The sequence below is a fragment of the Hylaeus volcanicus genome, chromosome 8, assembly GCF_026283585.1.
Source record: "Hylaeus volcanicus isolate JK05 chromosome 8, UHH_iyHylVolc1.0_haploid, whole genome shotgun sequence".
Taxonomy (NCBI): domain Eukaryota; kingdom Metazoa; phylum Arthropoda; class Insecta; order Hymenoptera; family Colletidae; genus Hylaeus; species Hylaeus volcanicus.
The window spans coordinates 14,038,920-14,057,343 of record NC_071983.1 but is presented as its reverse complement, the minus strand read 5'-3'; the positions used below and the strand labels follow the sequence as shown (position 1 = coordinate 14,057,343).

The window sequence follows — 18,424 nt, the reverse complement described above, 5'->3', positions numbered from 1 at the left end:
GTAAAGAGACAGTGTTTTTATCTAAACAATTTTAACGAAAGTCAACACTTGTTGCATATTGAGATCTATCTATATTCAATTATCATTTTTTGCCTAAGATCCTAATGTTTCTAATTAGAAATTCTTCTATAGGATATTAATTGTATGACAAATTACTAAAATTTCTTGCACGAAGGTTTTACCACAGAAGATTTACTTACAACAAAATACATTCGGTCTCATCAATGACATTAACATTTTATGCTTTAAAATCTGCATCTATCCTCTGAAATCTTTCAATAACAATTTCTATAGTGGTCAGCAGAGTCGTATAGTTTCAAAATTAAATAGTCTGTCTTATTTGTACTTGTAAATATGTGATTATTTAAACAATTTATTTATTTTACTTTATAGAAGTTTAAAATTTAAACATGTTTTGCTTCCGTTTAAGTTATTTAAAAGAATGAAATAATCATTCTTTTTGTCAATCTTCTATCTCACTGCAGAAATATGAGAGTATGTACTCTGTGTCTGAAGCAAAAGTCAATAGTAGTAACAGAATGAACCGATTTTACTAACAAATATACATATTAGTATAAACATTTAAAAATAATTATGTGAATAGTTCTAAGTTTCTCTTATTTACTTCTGTAGGAATATTTGCTACACTCGTAAACTATAAAAAGGAATGACGATACTTCTTGTAGGACAATTGACAAAGCTAATTAATAAATTATACGACTCAAATTTTAACAAACGAGAAAGTTAATAGGCGAAATTCTTAATATGTATATCATAAAAGTTGTTATAATCGTCTACCGGTGTTTTTCTCGTCGACTTTAAAAATGTTAAATGTTCCTCCATTGACATTGTGCTGTCTTTCCCTTTTGTGTCAATGTCATTTGTCCACTGTAATTTTTTGTGATTTTCTATAATCCTTGACGTTTTTGCATGTTGACTATCTTAAAAGTGAATACCTTTCATCTGTTTCCTCCAAGGCGAATTTTATCATTATTAATTATTAGTAAATATCTCAAGTTTTTTCTGCTCTCTATAATTTACCTGACAAAACTCCTTCTCTACATGTATCGTAAGATGGTAATTTATTATTAATTCTACGTGTATTTATGTATTTATCGGTGCTATATGTGTATACGAAATACGAAACGTGTACTGTCAATATTGCGTTCATTGTAATCAATGAAATTATGTATTTTGTCAAGCTTTCGCATAACTACTTCTGAATTCACAATTCCTTAAATTTCAAATATGAAAATCTGCGGAAAATCAATTTAACATGTAAATTAAATTAAAATAAATGAAGGGATGGTCAAGGGATAGTCACATTGCAAATAATAAGTATATAGGATATTGAATATGTTCAGGATACTGAAGTGGTTTGTGTGAAAGTAGAGCGTCAGAGTTTTATATTGTAGTATTGTTAATCGTAGTTAACGGTTAATTAGTATACTCAGGATACAGTTAATTCAATATCGATAAAGTAACAATAATGTAACGTGATATAAGATGTTAACGTACAAAGTGAAGAAATACGAAAATCAAAGCGCAACCCGTTTTATTAAGTTGTATTAAGAGTGGAACACCGGTAAAATATTAATATTTGCGTACGTCGATCATAAGGTATTATGAAATATTAATTTGCTTTCCACCTTATACGTATTTATTGTAAGTAATAGTTGTTTATTATAAATAAGAACGAAATGACTTGTGTATCAGTTCATTGCTACATTAAAGTGTTGATATTATACTCGTTCAACTTGAGTTTTAATGTGTTTTTAACGAACGCATAAACGTGTTCTCAAAAACGAAATAAGGGCAATAGGATAATCAGTTCAAGAATATGGGGAACTTGTTAAACTACAAAATTGTATTTTGGTTTTTGTTTTTTATTAGATACAAAAGTATTTTAATTTAATAGTTCATACCAACTAAAAAAAAAATGTCTCAGAATTCGATGTGACTGCATCGTATATGAACGTGTTATGAACTGGTTTATACTGATTTGTAACGAACTTTATAACTTCCTGAGCTGCGAGACCACCTAAAAACGCTGATACCGAATGTAATTCGGCTCCACCAAATCGACAAAACTCATGCACATAATCATCTTTCGCTAATGGCCCACATCCCCATTCAATCAATAATTTTGTTATACATGCCTGGAAAAAAATTAAATACATCAATTTGGCCAATATATATATATATATTATTGCTATACTAATATAAAAAAAAAAAAAATACTTTGAGCTTAACAATGTCAGGTTCCACTTGATCATCAAATTCACCAGGATACGAATTATATTCTGCTTGAAACTTTTCAACTCCCCTGAGCACAACATAGTAAATCATCATACTTTCCGGATTTTCCAAACTTTGCACTGAATAAAATATACAAAGTAATTATCAAACAGTTGTATTTTTCATATTGAAATATGCGTTTAAATGTTATAAATTTCTTCAATATGTTACCTATATTATACGTATCGGAAATTTTAGAATCGTATTCATCCGCTATACATGTTCCTTTTTCTACGTATATATTTGAAGCGTGTCTGCAAAATAACTTAACATCTCTTTCGGAAATGGAATCGGATGGTTTGCCCAATTGCCGCAATAACTGAAGCGTACGTCGCCAAACTGCTTCTGCATCAGATGCCGCTTGTTTATGGTAACTGGAATAATTCAATTCTTGTAAATATAAATTAAAAAAAAAATGATCATATGCAGATCATAAGGATATGATCTGCAATAGATGTGTTTGAATGAAACTAAAAAATCGACATTGTTTAATGTCTTTGATTGATCATAATAAGAGATTTCTACGAACAGGAATCTTACATTTGCTGAAGTGTTATATACTTCTCAGTATCTGCTGTCATATCTGGCAAAGTACCTTTCAATGGCAATAATCCAGCTCCTTCGTTCTCGCAAAAATCTCTTATAGCTTTTGCAATAATCCAAAATGAACTGCTCTGGAAGTACAGTAAGTCATTTTAAAGTTAAACAATCTACTAGTATTCATACATTTCGTTCTTTTTTTTTAATACCTTGGCGGTCAAATTAATACACCGGTCATCATTTAGAATATTCTTCACGCTATCTGGAACCTCCGTATGCCCTATGCACGTATTTACGGCTTTAATGGCTTCATCAAAATTTTCTTCGATACTTGTTATGTCATTTTCATGTTTTCGCATGCCTTCCTTCATTAATTCCCTAAATTCACGTTTTTCCTTATATGTCTTAGGTAATTCTTTTCGTTCTGTAATCCATTTTTGTAAAAATTTATATAATATAATTAAATATGGTACATGAGTGTAATCTTTAAAGCTCATTTCTTCAAGATTGATTGAATCCAGATGGGTTTTTAATGTTTCAAATGGTTTATCTAAATGTAAATCTGGTGTTTCATTATCTGGATGTGTTTCTATAACTGTATGCTCTTTCACTTGAATCCTCATATATGCAATGAACCCTATACTTCTGCATACTATTAATGGTATGTTCAGGTCCCAAAGCCTTTGTGATAAAAGAATTAAAGATCTGAAAAGTATTTCTATTTAAATAAAAGTAAGTAAAAGTAATACTACATTTTTACAATAAATTATCATATCTTACTTTTCAACAAGCGAAGTGGCTACAACAACAGTAAAATTATTGAAAAAGTCTGGACTATTATACAAAATTTCTTCAGGTTCCTCATCTATATAATCACCTCTAACGTCTGAATTTAATTCTAGAAGCATTTGCATTGCTACCTGTGCCCTGGACTTTCCAACACTGTCAGCTTCTAAAAAGAAACTAATCAAATTGATTAAATATGTAAAGTTAATAATATAACATTGTTTTGTATATTATTAAATTATACTTAGTACATGAATATCTAATGCTAACTTTTTCATTTATACCACTTGGTCAATGAAGAAGAATTAAGAATACCTTAAGAAAATGAGTATTGTATGTTTCAAATTGTCACCTATTAATGTGAACAAATGTTAAAGATAACTACAAGACTCTAATATGTGTTTGGCATGAAAACTTCTTTCTGTTCTAAACATATTAATAATATATTTTTGTGTACATACTTTGCTCCAATGTCTTCATTAGTAACTTTTTTACCATCTATAATTGTAAATGCTCCAATACCAGGGAGGACCAAAGATTTCAAAATCTCGGTACCAAGACCTGTAGCATTTATGACACAAACGTGTGCACCTTCCAATGCAGCCTGACCATGATCACCCCATAACCTATGGCATGTAGGTACTAAATGATTATTGATATACGTGTAAACGAATGCTGTAATATGTAGGTTTCTAACAATGATTAAACTATGTAATAATTGTTTTTATTAAAAAAATGAACGGAAGTACCTAACCCCAAAATAACCTTTTCACCGGGTATTGTACCTTAATTGTCTATCGTATTTCCTATTTCTTTCAGATTGTTCTGGCGATTTTGGAGCTGGGGATGCCATAAGGACGGATTAGTGAAAATAGTTCAATAATAACACTTTGTTAGCAGGAGGAAAATCTATACTTCAGAAGACAACATGCAATACACTTCAATCCACTTTTGATCAGTCATATATGTCACTGCACATGTGCGTGTAAAATGAGATATTGTCATAGATACACAACTACAAGTAAAATGACAATATAATAAGTAAAATTAACAGTTTATCGAATATAGAATTCTGTATCGTAGCAGAATACTTTTTTATAATTCAATACATATACTATAGTATTACTATACTACAGTACATATTTACCATTCCTCTTATGGATATGTATTTAGTTTCACTTTCGAATTTCTCAGATATTGTTATTTATTATTACTAGAAACTTACAGTGTCAATATAATTACGCGTATACATAACAATAACGCTCCAAACCTAATAAACAACCGAACCCTAAACATGAAAGTTATTTCAAATCGGACGCGGTTCATCAGACGCAACACTAATAACAAACGCGAATCATAGTTATTCGCAACACTACCCTGAAAGAAAACGCGAACAATTCTAATAAAAACAATCCTCACAAACGAACGCGATTTAAATTTTCATATCGCAACACTATAACCAAACGCGAATTGCCCAAATGACATACAATGATATCCCACGTTGGGGTACATGACCCATCGAAATAAACTTAAATTACTAGCACTACAGGCGAGATTAGTGACAACAAACTTTCCAATTACAATTTCCGTTCAAAAAGACCGGGCATGATATTGAGAAGTGACAACCAATCACGTTTAACGTTACTTTGGAAACTCTTAAATCCTCAAATTTCATTGGCCGAGCACCCACAACCCACTACGAGGAAGCAGAAAGCCGAGAAGAAGACGTCCTTTCGCTCGGCGGTAATTGAAGAGACTAGACGTGTTGTGTCGATCGGTGATCCGGCAATTAATAAGTAAGCATAATTCAATTCAATTAATATCTAATCGTTGCTATTTCTACCTTGGGTTACTGCATACCGTCTCTTCAATACCATTTATACCATTGCTTGTTAATTGAATCGGTTCTTTGAAAAAATTAGATCGATTTCGTACTTTCGTCATTTTCGTTCTCCATGAGGTACCAATTGATATTCGTTCGAATATCAATTCGTACTATGGGAGTACGTCTTCCAGAGTAGTATTATCGTTTCTTTTTTCGTTTTTCTAATTAATTTATTGCTTAGATACAATAAAAAATATTTATTGTAACTTGGCTTCTAAATCGAATTCTTGAATGTTTCAGGATCTGACACCACGAGTCTGCGTGATGTTCCCCAACGGCCATTTTACGTTCAAACAGCATCTACAGAACGTTTGGAACATCAATCGAAATTTCTCGACATATAACGACAGAAAAATTGTGCAGCTTGCCGGGGAAAGCAGAATAATAGGTAATACTGTCTTGAATTAATGTCATTAGTAGATTACATTGATTATCAATTATAAATTTACAGTTCTTTATTCATTCTTTGAAAAATAATGATTTTAATCATTTTGACCATCTTGACCATACAGAAATAATATTAATATATTAATTATAATTACAATTCAAATAACGTAAATTCAAACTCTATTAGCTCATTATGAATATAGAATGAAATTGTACAAATTTGCAGAATTATACAATTTATATCTCCTTAACAAAACCATCTAAATATTGAACAAATGTTTAAGATTTCATCTTTTATGTTTCTAACATATTTATAATGACTTATAAATATGTGTATCATGAATCATAAAAGGTAAAATCTGAAACATTTTTTCAATAATTAGATTCTTTGGTTAGACACAAATTGTATAATTTTGCAAAGTTACAGTTTTTTTCTTACATTCATTATAAATTGAGAAATTTTATGAGTCGAAGCACTTTGACTATGGTACGCTACATTTTCTAGAAACTGTGAACATTTATGATACATGTACACATTTTTAAAATTCATAACAAATATGTTAGGAACATGACAGATACAAACTTAAACATTCTTTCAACATTTACATAGCTTTGTTGTACACATATAAAACGTAAGAATTTCCAAATTTAGATAGTTTCTTCTTACATTCATTATAAACTAATACATTTTGCGAGTTTAGACACATTTACTTCATTACACTACACTTTTTAGATACTTGAGATATTCGTGAAGCTACACATTTTTATAATGTACTTTAAATACGTTAGCAACATAACAGATCAAAGTTAAATATTTTTTTAACATTCGCGTATCTTTTTTGTACAAACGTAAAATGTATGATTTTGCAATTTTAATGTTCTAATATTGTAACTACTGCAATTTTTAGAACATGTTATTAATTCATGTAAGTTTTGTTACAGATTTTCTACATTTTACATCATCAATTCATCAAACATAAGAACTTCGAAGTTCGACGCAGATAAAGCAGAGGTACTGCGATTTCGACGTTGATAATGCAGAGCTGCTGCGATGATCAGCGACAGCAGAGCACTACATAGCCCTGTATCAAGAAAACGGTTGGTGAGTCGCATGCATTTCTATTCCTCTGGTCCCCGATCATGTCGTAGGACGAAAGGTCCGAATCGGCATGGGTGACTAGTTGTATACGTGGTCTTTGGCGAGTATAGTGACCATGGGTATGCATTGCATAGCATACTCATGAGTAGTAACATCACCTGTTTTATTTCTTAGTGCAGGACAGGGTCTTCTTGTATTTCGCGTTTTCTATTAATAAAACGATAAAATGATATTCCATTTTGCAATAAATATTTTTTAATAAAAATACTCATTGTTGAGACATATAGATATTTATAAAATCATGATGTGTAAAGATACAGTGGATTTTTGCTATATATTTGAAGTTATGACTTCAAATATAATTTTCAAAAATACAATAATATATATATTATATATAATATAATTAAATATATAAATGTATTAAATATACTTATATTTTCGTTCTTCTAAGTATACATTTATTCCGTTGAAGTTTTTATGTATATACAAGAAGGAGGCTCCGCGATAGGTCGGTTTCCGAGTCAAAGTAAACACATTTTGAGCACTTTTGTATGTTCCTTAAAAATATACTTTGACCCAATATTAATGGATGGCCAGTTTTCAATTTTCAAATTTTTATATATTAAAAGTCGAGTCATTTTTACGACAAAATTAAACGACAAAGAAGTGTTAGCCCGCTTTGATTTACTAACTATTCATTTTATTCAGGATTTTCAGGTTTAACCCTTCCGTGTTCGTTGTCTGAACTCATTCACGTGCCCAGGTGCTACTTGGATGAGCGAAGGCAACGGGCACGATGACTTAGTCTGTAATATTAATCCATTTTTATATGAGCGACTGACATTGTGCTAACGTATCGTGCACCGACGTAATTTCCGCATGTGTGTGTGCGTGGTTAGGCTGTGGATTTGCGTCGGTTAAACAATGTATTATTATTTATAATCTATAAACGAAGTGGTCTTTTTTATACCACTCTTCTATTACTATTCTTTACAATAATATCAAACTTTGATTTATCTTTTATTCATAAATTATCCGATGACTTTTTACATTACTACATGCATATCCTTTTTCTTAATATTACATTATATAAGAAAGTATATATTCTGTGTACAGAATGAAAATGATAAATTGGTGATGAAATTATAGAGAACTCTCAATGATAGCATCACCTTAAAGTATCGCATATAAATATTTATATATGATATTCAGATATACGCAATGGTCGCTAGCCTTTGTCAGTCGATTTCAGGAACTGGTACGTACCTTTAGAGTGTGAATGTTGTGTATGGTATCCTCGGGTGTCGGAGGTGTCCCGGGACATTTCCCTAGTTTAGGTCGCGCCCGAGAGCCTTGATTGAGGATCGTTGAGCGTGTGTGTTGGTGTGATTGTTTTGCCATTTTTAAATATAGGGCTAGGTAGGTAGGTAACTTAACTTGTGGTGTGTATGTTAAATCCCAGTAGGTAGGGTTCAGGGCAGATCTCGTCACTTTAGTTGGGTAGGTCGCGCGCGTACGTGATGGGTCTGCACCTGTAGGTGGATTTGAGGAGTCGTTGCGATCACGATGCAAACGGAGCTTCTGTCCGTTTGTTTCGGAATCTGCTCTCGATTCTTCAGGTCTCGACTCATTGAGTCGTTACTTCGCGGTCGTGGTCGTGATCAGTAGGGTAGTTCGAAACGCTCGTTCCCTCGAGGTTCTAGACGTGTGGTTCACCGGGTTGAACGTCCACGTATTGCACTGAACCTCGACCCTAGCTATAAGTTTCAGATGGGACAATGCGTCCGAAGAAAGAAGAGAGGCCCTGACAAATTGTCACAAGAAAGGGCTGCAACGAATGGCTCTTCATCTTCGAATTCGAATTCGAAAATGGGGAGTCATTATTACTATGTTGTCACTAATCTCGCCTGTAGTGCTAGTAATTTAAGTTTATTTTGATGGGTCATGTACCCCAACGTGGGATATCATTGTGTGGCAATTCGCGTTTGGTTATAGTGTTGCGACATGAAACTATAAATCGCGTTCGTTTGTGAGGATTGTTTTTATTAGAATTGTTCGCGTTTTATTTCAGAGTAGTGTTGCGTATGAAAGATCAACCGCCATTGCAATTAGTATTGCGTATAATTAATATCGCGTCCGGTTTGTTGTAAATTCACGCGTTTTGAATTAGTATTTTGTCATATGAAAAGCCAAAAATTTGACACCTTCATCACTTGAGAAATTACCAAGCAGCCAAAGTGGCTGCCACTATGATTCTCCGCAGCCTGAGATGGTTGCACTGGATTTTTAATTAGGGATTCGTATTACTTGGTGCACGCGATTTGTTCTTTTTGTACTTAATAGATTAGTATTTCGAATAATGATGCACCTCGCGATTTCTTTTGATTAGTACTTTTCGCGTTTTCTTTCAGGGTAGTGTTGCGAATAATAATGAATCGCGTTTTCTATTAGTGTTGCGTTTGATAAATCGCGTCCGTTTTGAAGTAACTTTGTATTTTTAGTTAGGGCAAGAACAAAAAAATAAGACCTTCTACGGATTTTTTTTACATTTTTGAAGTATAGAGAATAATATACGTTTCTTCTGTTGCAGATGACTGAACCAAATTGTGAATGAAGTATTTGGCAATAAAAACACTGCTATAAAATATATATTGTATGTTTCAGAAATCATCGTCGGGTTAAGTTTTGGTGACAATTTTTTTTTAATTTGGGGTAATACACCCCCGGGCGGAGCGGGAGGGGACACAACATTTAGATTAAGGATAATGGTGGCTAGGATGTTGTTTTTGTCTTGGCCACCCAGTTTTTTGGGTCTCTATATGCAGTATCCTCCACGTGGTGAAACCTGGGCCCTCTATATTATTTAAGTATGTAATTGCTAACTGCACATCGTCAGTAAGGCCAGATGGCGTTATCAGTTGCATACTAATTAATATGAGCTAATCTTTCTCGTTTACAAGTAAATGAAAGTATGAGAACTTAGAATTAGTTTAAAGTATACATAATAAGACATAATGAGAAAGTTGTTATGCAAATAGTTTACACTATTTATATAAATAATAAGTCGATAAAAATTAAAACCAAATGGTTGTACCCAAAAATGTTGTGAAAATAGTTCCTACCATTTCTGTCAGATGGCGTTACTGATACAATATTCTTTGCTTTATAGCACTATATATATTAGTTAATATATCAAATGTATTATTTTTATAAATAATTATTCAATGCTGCTATAAGTATCGACTCTGTTAGTGGCGCCATCGGTGGGGATACGCCCAAGTTTGTAGTGAAAATAGTTCCAACCTTTACAGTAAGATAGCGCCACTGATATCTTTTAATTAATTATTTATTTTTCATAAATATATAATTCATACTATTCTTTGTTTTATTACACTACAATCTATAAGTTCAGATTGCGAGCCTTGTCCCATTATTTGGAACAAACGTAACGTAATGCCGTAACGTGCTAAACATAAGTAGGTAGGGTCCGGGGCATACGTTAACCTACAAGCAAATATCTGTAAGCATTGAATATATCTTTCACATTTAAATTTGCAATCGTGAAAATGAGTGCTCCAATTAGTACAGCTATGGATAGTTTATCAGCTGCAATTAAATCTAATATAATTCCAAATCAAGAATACTTATTACAAGGATCGGTATTAGATAGTGCTGTAGAAGTGTTACTTCACAGGTTACGTGGTTTATGTGATAATGTCGATACTGGACCAGAAACTTTTTACGACCATGAAATGTGTTTTAGTATTAGGTCAGTAAAAGTAATTCTAGAAATACCATTAAAGCTTGGCAAAGTTACATAATTGTTTAATGTTTCATGTTTTAGGGGAGCAGAACAACCATTACTTTTACATATAAGAAGAGCTTTGGATTACCAAGATATGCCTTGGCAATTACGTTATATTGGTCAACCCGAACTGGGTGACAAATCACGTCCAACAATTGTTAGAAGTAGCTTAGATATAGCAACCAGTAACACAGTTGTCGACTTCTTGACAGAGCTTGGATGTAGGTTGGATTTTGAGTACATTGCTCGTGGTTATATGTTTCGTAAAGGTAGAATGAAAGTTACCGTTTCTAAGATATTTAAAATGGCACAACAAGGGAAAATGCCTGAAAGTATGGAAGCTATATCTCAAAGCTATCTAGTCGAATTGAGTGTTTTAGCACCAAGTGGTCAAGATGCAATTGCAGAAGATATGAGAATTTTTGCAGAGCAGTTGAAACCCTTAGTACAACTTGAGAAAATTGACTATAAAAGACTTGTTCATTAATACAGGAATGATATGCAAACCAGTATTGTATTTTTAATTGTACCAAGAAGTTTTGTAAATCTCCTCGTAGACTTGTATATAAAACAATTTTTTATAATTTCAAAAGGTGTAACAATAAAAGAAATTTATATTTTATTTACTTTAATTACATTGATGTATATAGTTGTAGCATATAGTTGACCGAACTTCAAATTTTATTCCTGGTGTTTTGACGCATGTGTGGGAGAATGCTATTTATCTACTGGATGTACAATGTGAATCAAATTAGAGTATTTATCGATTTTCGGAAACAGTTATTTAACTTTACGTTTCTTCAATTAAGAGACTAGTACAAAGTTTTATTATCAAAAGAAAACCGTTTTCTTGCAATAAATTAGGTATATTCAACTGTAATGACAAGTAATTTACAATTATAGCATAATAAAGCATTTCATTTGTATATTGATAATTAAAACTAGTTTCAATTAATTAAGATTTTAAATATATAAATCGGTGGAAATCAACTATTCAATTTTTCAATATGAATATATTGATATTTCAAAGGAATTAAATATTAATTTGACCAGAAAGTAGAGAGTAATACATGTACACCAATGCCATCTTAGAAAGGAGGACACGGAAGAAGATCAACGCTACACACGCCACCATTTTGTGAGCATTTCTACTTGCGCGGTTCGAAGGAACGGTTGTGTGTGTTGCAAAGTTGTGAAGTTCTTTTAACCAATTTACTCCTTCAAAACGTAAGTAAAACAGAACATTTCATTTAAATCATGGTTGATATTGTTTTTTTGTAATTACTTATAAAAGAATCGTGAGTGAACAGAGAAAATACTGTATAAAATATCCATGGCGTCGGTTCTGTTAGTTCTGATACAGGCTAATTTTCCATATTATTTCTATATTTGTAAGAATAAAAATACAAAAGGAATACAAATTATTTGCTGTTGTAGCACTTTAAATCAACTGATATAGCTATTCTCGTATTAATTGAAATATTTATATCTGGTGTAATTAGTCTGCGTTACTGCAGCAAATTGAGAACACAACATGGCGGTTCTCCGACTTTCCCTTTTCAGCATAATTTACTGTATTTTGTGTTTAACATATAAATTCGTAATTTAATTATTTGCGTCTGTTAGACTCGAGTTTGAAACTTGTATAGATAAAATATGAGTTGGTTTTTGTTTCGTAAATATCTAAGTAGATAGCAGTATTTTCAATACCAGTCGATATTTTGTTAATATAGGTAAACTGACAGTAGTCGCTAATAATTTATTCACAATTCACCGTTTTTAATAGTAGAATTGTCGAGAATAATGTTTTTATTCATGGAGCATATGTTAATGTTTGAAATAGTGTGAAATTATGAGAGAATTATAGTGGATTCATGAAAGCAAGAAGGTAATGTAATTTTTTAGAATATTGACTAGTTGGAGGTTTTCCTTTCAGCTGAGGTCATTCTGTTACCTCCTACTTATTTTATATTTGTACCTGCAAAGCATCGTACAACTATTCTCCATATTTCTTTGATGCTTCAACCTTCTTGTTTCTTACGTTCCATTTCTTTGCTTTTCAAATTATCTTTGGCACGAATTCACCAGAGCGACCTTATGGTATGGTATACTGAATAACCAATTTTACAAAGTCAAGATGTTTATTTTTAAAAGTTGGCATTGTCAACATCATTGTACTAATATTATTTACATGTATTCTTATTATGAGTGTTATAGCTCTGTGCTTCTTCGCCAAATGATTTTGAATTCTAATATTGATGTCACAACTTTGAAGTAAAATGGCACTTAGATAATATTTAATGCCAATAGTTCATGTAAGAACTTTGACATTATTTGATCCATTTATATATACCTAGAAGTTCAAGACCAAATTTAATGTTCTTTTTGTATATGAATACATGAAGGACTTAGTCTTATTGATGCTGGCAATTATCGTAGGCTTCTACAGCACTATAACAAGTGCTAAAAACATATTTGATAACTACTGTTCATGTGCATATTATTTTATATATTCCACAAATATGGCTCAAAGATTTAATTTTACATTTTTCACCAATAATAATATTATACTGTTTATATCGTTATATAATACTGTGTTTATTGTTAATAAAAAGAGCAATATTTTATTTTTTACAGACAAAATGTCACGTTATCGTGAATGGGATCTTTCGTGCAAAGTTTATGTTGGAAATTTGGGCAGCAGTGCAAGCAAACATGAAATTGAAAGCGCATTCAGTAAATATGGTCCACTAAGAAATGTATGGGTTGCCAGAAATCCACCTGGATTTGCTTTTGTAGAATTTGAAGATCCAAGAGATGCTGAAGATGCAGTTAGGGGACTAGATGGAACGTAAGTATTATATAGAGAATATTTAATATATAATCAATATGTAATGAAAAACATTAATAGAGCAATAAATTTCAATAATTAAAAAAATGAATTATCTTATTCATAGACGCTGTTGTGGAACCAGAGTAAGGGTAGAGATGTCCTCCGGCAGAAGTCGACGTGGTGGTGGTGGACGTAGACCCGGTCCAAGATACTCCAGGTAAGAAATCTCAAAATGATAAGCATCCGCATTTTACAGCAACGTTGAGCTGCTGCAGATGGCTAAGTGTCTTGCCAAGTAGGTATTACAGTGCAGTTAATGAGTAAGAATGTCAAGAAACTATGCACGGGTTTCGGTGATTCTCTTTTATGCACAGCGGATATAAATCAGTCTTTTTTTTCAGTATTTTGTATAGGAATGCGGGTAGTAATATATTATATGCTGCATTTATTTGATCTTAATGCTCTTTTGGCTACTGTTTTTGCATTAATAAAAACAAGGAGAAACAATAATGTATAAAGTAATAATAATAAACGTAGCTTTAAGCATTGACGTTAGTCAAAGAGCAGTCAAATACACTGCATGGGAAACGTGAACAATAAAAGCTAGGACAAAAATTTAGTTATGGCAGAGGTAGCGATATTATTTAGAGCTATTTTTTTTCCCGTTGTAATCTCCATGTGACTATGCTTAGTGAACAACAGGATTCACATACCATATATCTTTTTGACAACCTTATAGGTCCAGATCTCGCAGTCCCCGAAAGAAATCGCTGGGTCGTTACCCCAGGTAAGATTTTCCTATCCCTGTTGACTGAAAATTTTCAGGTTCGAGTAGACAAATGAAAGAAATCAAAGCGAAACACGGTGATCAACAACATTATGAGGAGTCAAACATAGTTTTTCTTAATTTTGTTTAGGTCCTGGTCAAGAAGTCCGCGGAGATCACCGATAAGTCGATTATCCAGGTAATTTTTCTTTATTTTATGATTTTATCCAATTTTCAGAGCCTCATCAAGAACAGTCGATCTACAAGTTACAAGTAGGTATTTGCAAGTACCGCTTGTATTGTGATCATCGCAAATTTTGCACGCAGAATCACAATGGTCATGTAAGACATGTAGAGTAATTATATCAAAATGTATTGGAAATGGCGTTATTGCATAACTGTTACGATCGGTGGTCAAATATTGTTAATTGATTGGCGTAAGTTGGAGAGAACAGGACTAAAATAAAGTGCGGTAGACGGAGGACGAAGATAGAGTTTGAAACACAGAAAAAAAGAACTTGTATAAGATCAAGAATTAGTTGGTAACTACGAAGCTTATTCGGTGCATAGAGAGTAGCACCGGTGGCGTATAAAAAGAAATCATAGCGGTGTCTGGTGTTAATTTTATCATTTCGAAGCAACATATTTTTGATGCTTATTGTGCTCTTACCATATAGAATCTGATTGATTTAACTGTGTAAGCGCCAGGATATAATTATTTGGTATCTGAAAACTAATGTTCTATGATTCAAAGGATATTAGTAACTATTGATATCATTTATTCTGGTCATTTCAAATATTGAACAAACTTTTCAGATACCGAATGAAGTATAAATTAAATTTCTTTAGACGGTAAAAAATTCTTATATTAAAATGCACACTAACGTGCAAGTAGCTGAAACGCATTTCGTGCTTTAGTCACTTTTATTTATCGTACACGCATCGAAGCAGCTTACAGTTTCCTCAATTATATTTTTTACATTAGCTTTGTAAAGCTGAATTTTTATTTTGCTCTTATAATACAAAGTATTATTTTGGCATACTGCATCATGCGTTACGATAAGTACATACAGGATAAGCTGATGATTATACATCCATCATATAAGTTTAATCAATTAGTTGCAAGTAGAGTCTTCTTTTGTACGCATTAGAGTGGGCAGTCTAGGATATAATCGTAATGAATCTATCGATGATAAGTGAAACATGTGCAATTTTGTAAATTTGGATTAAGGAAAACTCGTGTATACCGATAGTGGCCAGGAGTATGATAACTTTGATGGTTATATTGCTAAAACTGACGTTTGCAGATTCTACCAGCGTCAGCTCCTAGCTCTGCTCGTCTCCCCGCCACTACTACTACTGCTACTACTACTACTACTACAGCCACCGTGAAAAAAAGTCTAGCAATCAAAACTGAACAAAAAAAAGCCTGCCTGCCCACTAACTTCCCAACCAGTCACCATCAGTCACCACCAGTCACCGGTAGGAGCCAAGTCGTCCGTCAGTTGACAGTCCGATGCTGTCCGTCAGTCCGTCAGTCCGTCAGTCCGTCTGTAACCCCTTCAAAAAGACTTCTTCGGGCTACCTCAACCTCTAGCGGCTAGGAGCATCGTGAATCCATCGAACAGCCGACGCGATATGAACGAATACTTCTGTCAAAATCTCGGCGCGTCAGTCCGTCCGTCCGTCCCAACTTCTACTACTACTACTACTGCTACTACTACTACTCGTCAACCATCACGTTAAACTTAGCCGACAACGCGACCGCCACTTCTCTTCAACTGAGCAAAGCAAAATGATCACCACCTACACACCATCCCACCACCACCCAACCAAGTACCACCACCACCAACCACCACTACATGTTCACAGTTGTCTGGTATTTCACCGATTTTCAAAGATTTTTTATCTTTTTTTTACTTGGGCGTCATGTTCTCTGCAGTCCAATAACATTGTTCATACAAAATATATAATTTTACGTTTCATTCTACATACCGTTAGGAAAGGAACCCAAGACATTTTGTATTATTATTTTGCTTCAATTATTTTTGCGGTAAAACATCATACATTGGACCAGGGAACTGCCGCCTATTACATAATATGTATTTATCAATATATATATATGTTTTTTTTTTATACATCTATTAATATATACATACATATATATTGAACAGTTACTTGTAAAGATTTAATTTAACCAAATTAATCCTACTTTTGTTTATTGGTTTCTCATTATTGGTGAGATGTCATTTTGTATTAATTATTGTGTCTAACTAGTTTTTATTACCCTTTAGGCAAATAGGAATTAGCCAGTCCTAATTCTATTACGATTGCCTTGCGATCATTTTTGTACCTATGTGTTTAATGTGCGACGTTCTGTTTTGTCTTATATTTCAATGTTCGCAAGATAATTCGATATTACATTTTCTGAAATTAAGTTTCACAGAGTATACCTTCAAATAGTGGCGCTATCACGATTAATAGTGTTGTGAAATGTTAAATGAAGCGGGGAGTCGCACATTAATGAACTGTTTTCCCAATTTTGTAAAAGTGGTGTAATCTTTTTTTTTAATATTTTAGGTCACGGTCCCGTAGCCCTCGCAGGAGATCACTGACCCGTAGCCGCAGCCGAGACCGTCGTTCTCGTTCGGATTCCCGTGACAGACGGTATTGATATAACTACAAATTAAAACCAAACGAAAAAGAAAAAGAAAAGAGGAAGCAGAAATCAAATTTTGCTTTCTTGAAATAAGAGAAACTTCGCGGATAACTTTTATCAAATTCAACGGGAATGAAACACCTTTCGTGATATATACCGTCTACGTTCGTTGACAAATCAAATCATTTGTGTACTCGTAAACTAAACGAAGTATCAACAGTTTTGCCTCGACTAGCATTTAAATGATAAATCTGTGATATTAACGGTTCAAATACCCGGATGACGACAGTTTCAATTAAATTCGTCTGTTGTAACATTCTCTTTACATCGAAATGTCGACGCTCAGTGCAAAGCAACGATGTAGCAAAATTACATCGAGGTGTTGAAGTGAATCTTTTCTAAGTGTATTCTCTATTTACTTGCAGTTAGGTGCTAAAAGTGTCGAGAGAACGGACCGACTAAATGTGCCGGATGGAAGACAAACGAAAACCGATTTTATATGTACATAAAGAAACAATAATAATCGTTACCACGCGTACATACTCGGATCAAGCAATGATGATAATAAAGAGTAAAAGACATTTCATAAGATACGAAACAAACATTCATACTTGTTGGAAGAAATATAGTGGGGATGTAAAAAAAAAAGAGTAGGAGCGGGGATGAAAACACAGTATCATACTTGAATGTTGAGAGTGAAAATCCCAAGGACGAACTGTGTACACTTTTTGGGCACTGTAGCACATCAAGGGCTTGGGTAATTAAAAACACTCAGTGGTTTGTACTCTTATACGAGTATGTCGCTTTCCATTCCGCAATAGTGCTTCGAGTATCTCACTATATTCTTTTCACTAAGTACACATACACGTTTAGGATTTAAGCTGTTAATTTTGTATACGCATGGAAGTCAGCTACGTGCGTAATACTCTTTACACTGGTTCACACAGTACATACACATGCGTGTGCGCTCATACACACATCTTGCTCACGCATACATTACATACACACACTTACACACTATACAAAAGTTAAAAGGACACGATTTTTTTTATGACGCGAGCTATCAAGTGCGTTGGATCTCCTACAAAATGTGCTTACTGCTTTAAAGTGTACGAGTGCGATAAAAGATTCGATTTACAATTAAGAATAATTAACGATTATCAGCATAACCGTGAGTGGTAACCGACGGGAATAATCGATACAGACTTCGGGTCAGAGACGTTTCACCGTGAAGAAGGTAACGGAAAAAGGAGAAATGACCGTTTTATGTTGTATTAATTATTTTGTACTCTTACGAATCTAAGATTAAAAATAAAAAAGTGTATCGTATTACGAGTTTGACTTCCCTATTGCAAATAGCGATTTC

General features: G+C 33.2%; 3 protein-coding genes across 12 annotated transcripts; 2 read left to right on the top strand and 1 right to left on the bottom strand.

Annotated features, from left to right (window-relative positions):
• Nucleotides 1-1,268: 1,268 nt before the first annotated feature.
• On the bottom strand, nt 1,269-5,033 carry LOC128881078 (NEDD8-activating enzyme E1 regulatory subunit). 4 transcript variants are annotated; one of them, XM_054131769.1, is made up of 9 exons: nt 4,772-5,033; nt 4,374-4,639; nt 4,086-4,250; nt 3,619-3,790; nt 3,048-3,543; nt 2,839-2,972; nt 2,470-2,672; nt 2,242-2,378; nt 1,269-2,159 (listed from the first exon to the last, which is right to left on the bottom strand). In XM_054131769.1, exons 3-9 carry the CDS (start codon nt 4,120-4,122, stop codon nt 1,929-1,931), a joined length of 1,410 nt encoding a protein of 469 aa, XP_053987744.1. In that variant the 5' UTR covers nt 4,123-4,250; nt 4,374-4,639; nt 4,772-5,033; the 3' UTR covers nt 1,269-1,928. The 4 variants fall into 4 exon arrangements, with proteins under 4 accessions (XP_053987744.1, XP_053987743.1, XP_053987741.1 ...); XM_054131768.1 differs by having other exon boundaries at nt 4,410-4,639; nt 4,772-5,032; XM_054131766.1 differs by having other exon boundaries at nt 3,619-3,801; nt 4,410-4,639; nt 4,772-5,030.
• A 5,266-nt stretch (nt 5,034-10,299) lies between these two features.
• On the top strand, nt 10,300-11,422 carry LOC128880659 (mediator of RNA polymerase II transcription subunit 18). Its single transcript, XM_054130968.1, has 2 exons — nt 10,300-10,764; nt 10,840-11,422. Exons 1-2 carry the CDS (start codon nt 10,562-10,564, stop codon nt 11,285-11,287), a joined length of 651 nt encoding a protein of 216 aa, XP_053986943.1. The 5' UTR covers nt 10,300-10,561; the 3' UTR covers nt 11,288-11,422.
• A 447-nt stretch (nt 11,423-11,869) lies between these two features.
• On the top strand, nt 11,870-18,387 carry LOC128881197 (RNA-binding protein 1). Of its 7 annotated transcripts, XR_008458010.1 has the most exons (8): nt 11,870-12,027; nt 13,438-13,651; nt 13,758-13,850; nt 14,373-14,420; nt 14,551-14,598; nt 15,707-15,881; nt 16,980-17,066; nt 17,484-18,387. XR_008458010.1 is itself a non-coding variant. In XM_054131987.1 (7 exons), exons 2-7 carry the CDS (start codon nt 13,443-13,445, stop codon nt 17,485-17,487), a joined length of 489 nt encoding a protein of 162 aa, XP_053987962.1. In that variant the 5' UTR covers nt 11,870-12,027; nt 13,438-13,442; the 3' UTR covers nt 17,488-18,387. The 7 variants fall into 7 exon arrangements, 4 of the variants coding, with proteins under 4 accessions (XP_053987962.1, XP_053987963.1, XP_053987961.1 ...); XR_008458011.1 differs by lacking the exon at nt 14,373-14,420; XM_054131987.1 differs by lacking the exon at nt 15,707-15,881.
• Nucleotides 18,388-18,424: the final 37 nt, after the last annotated feature.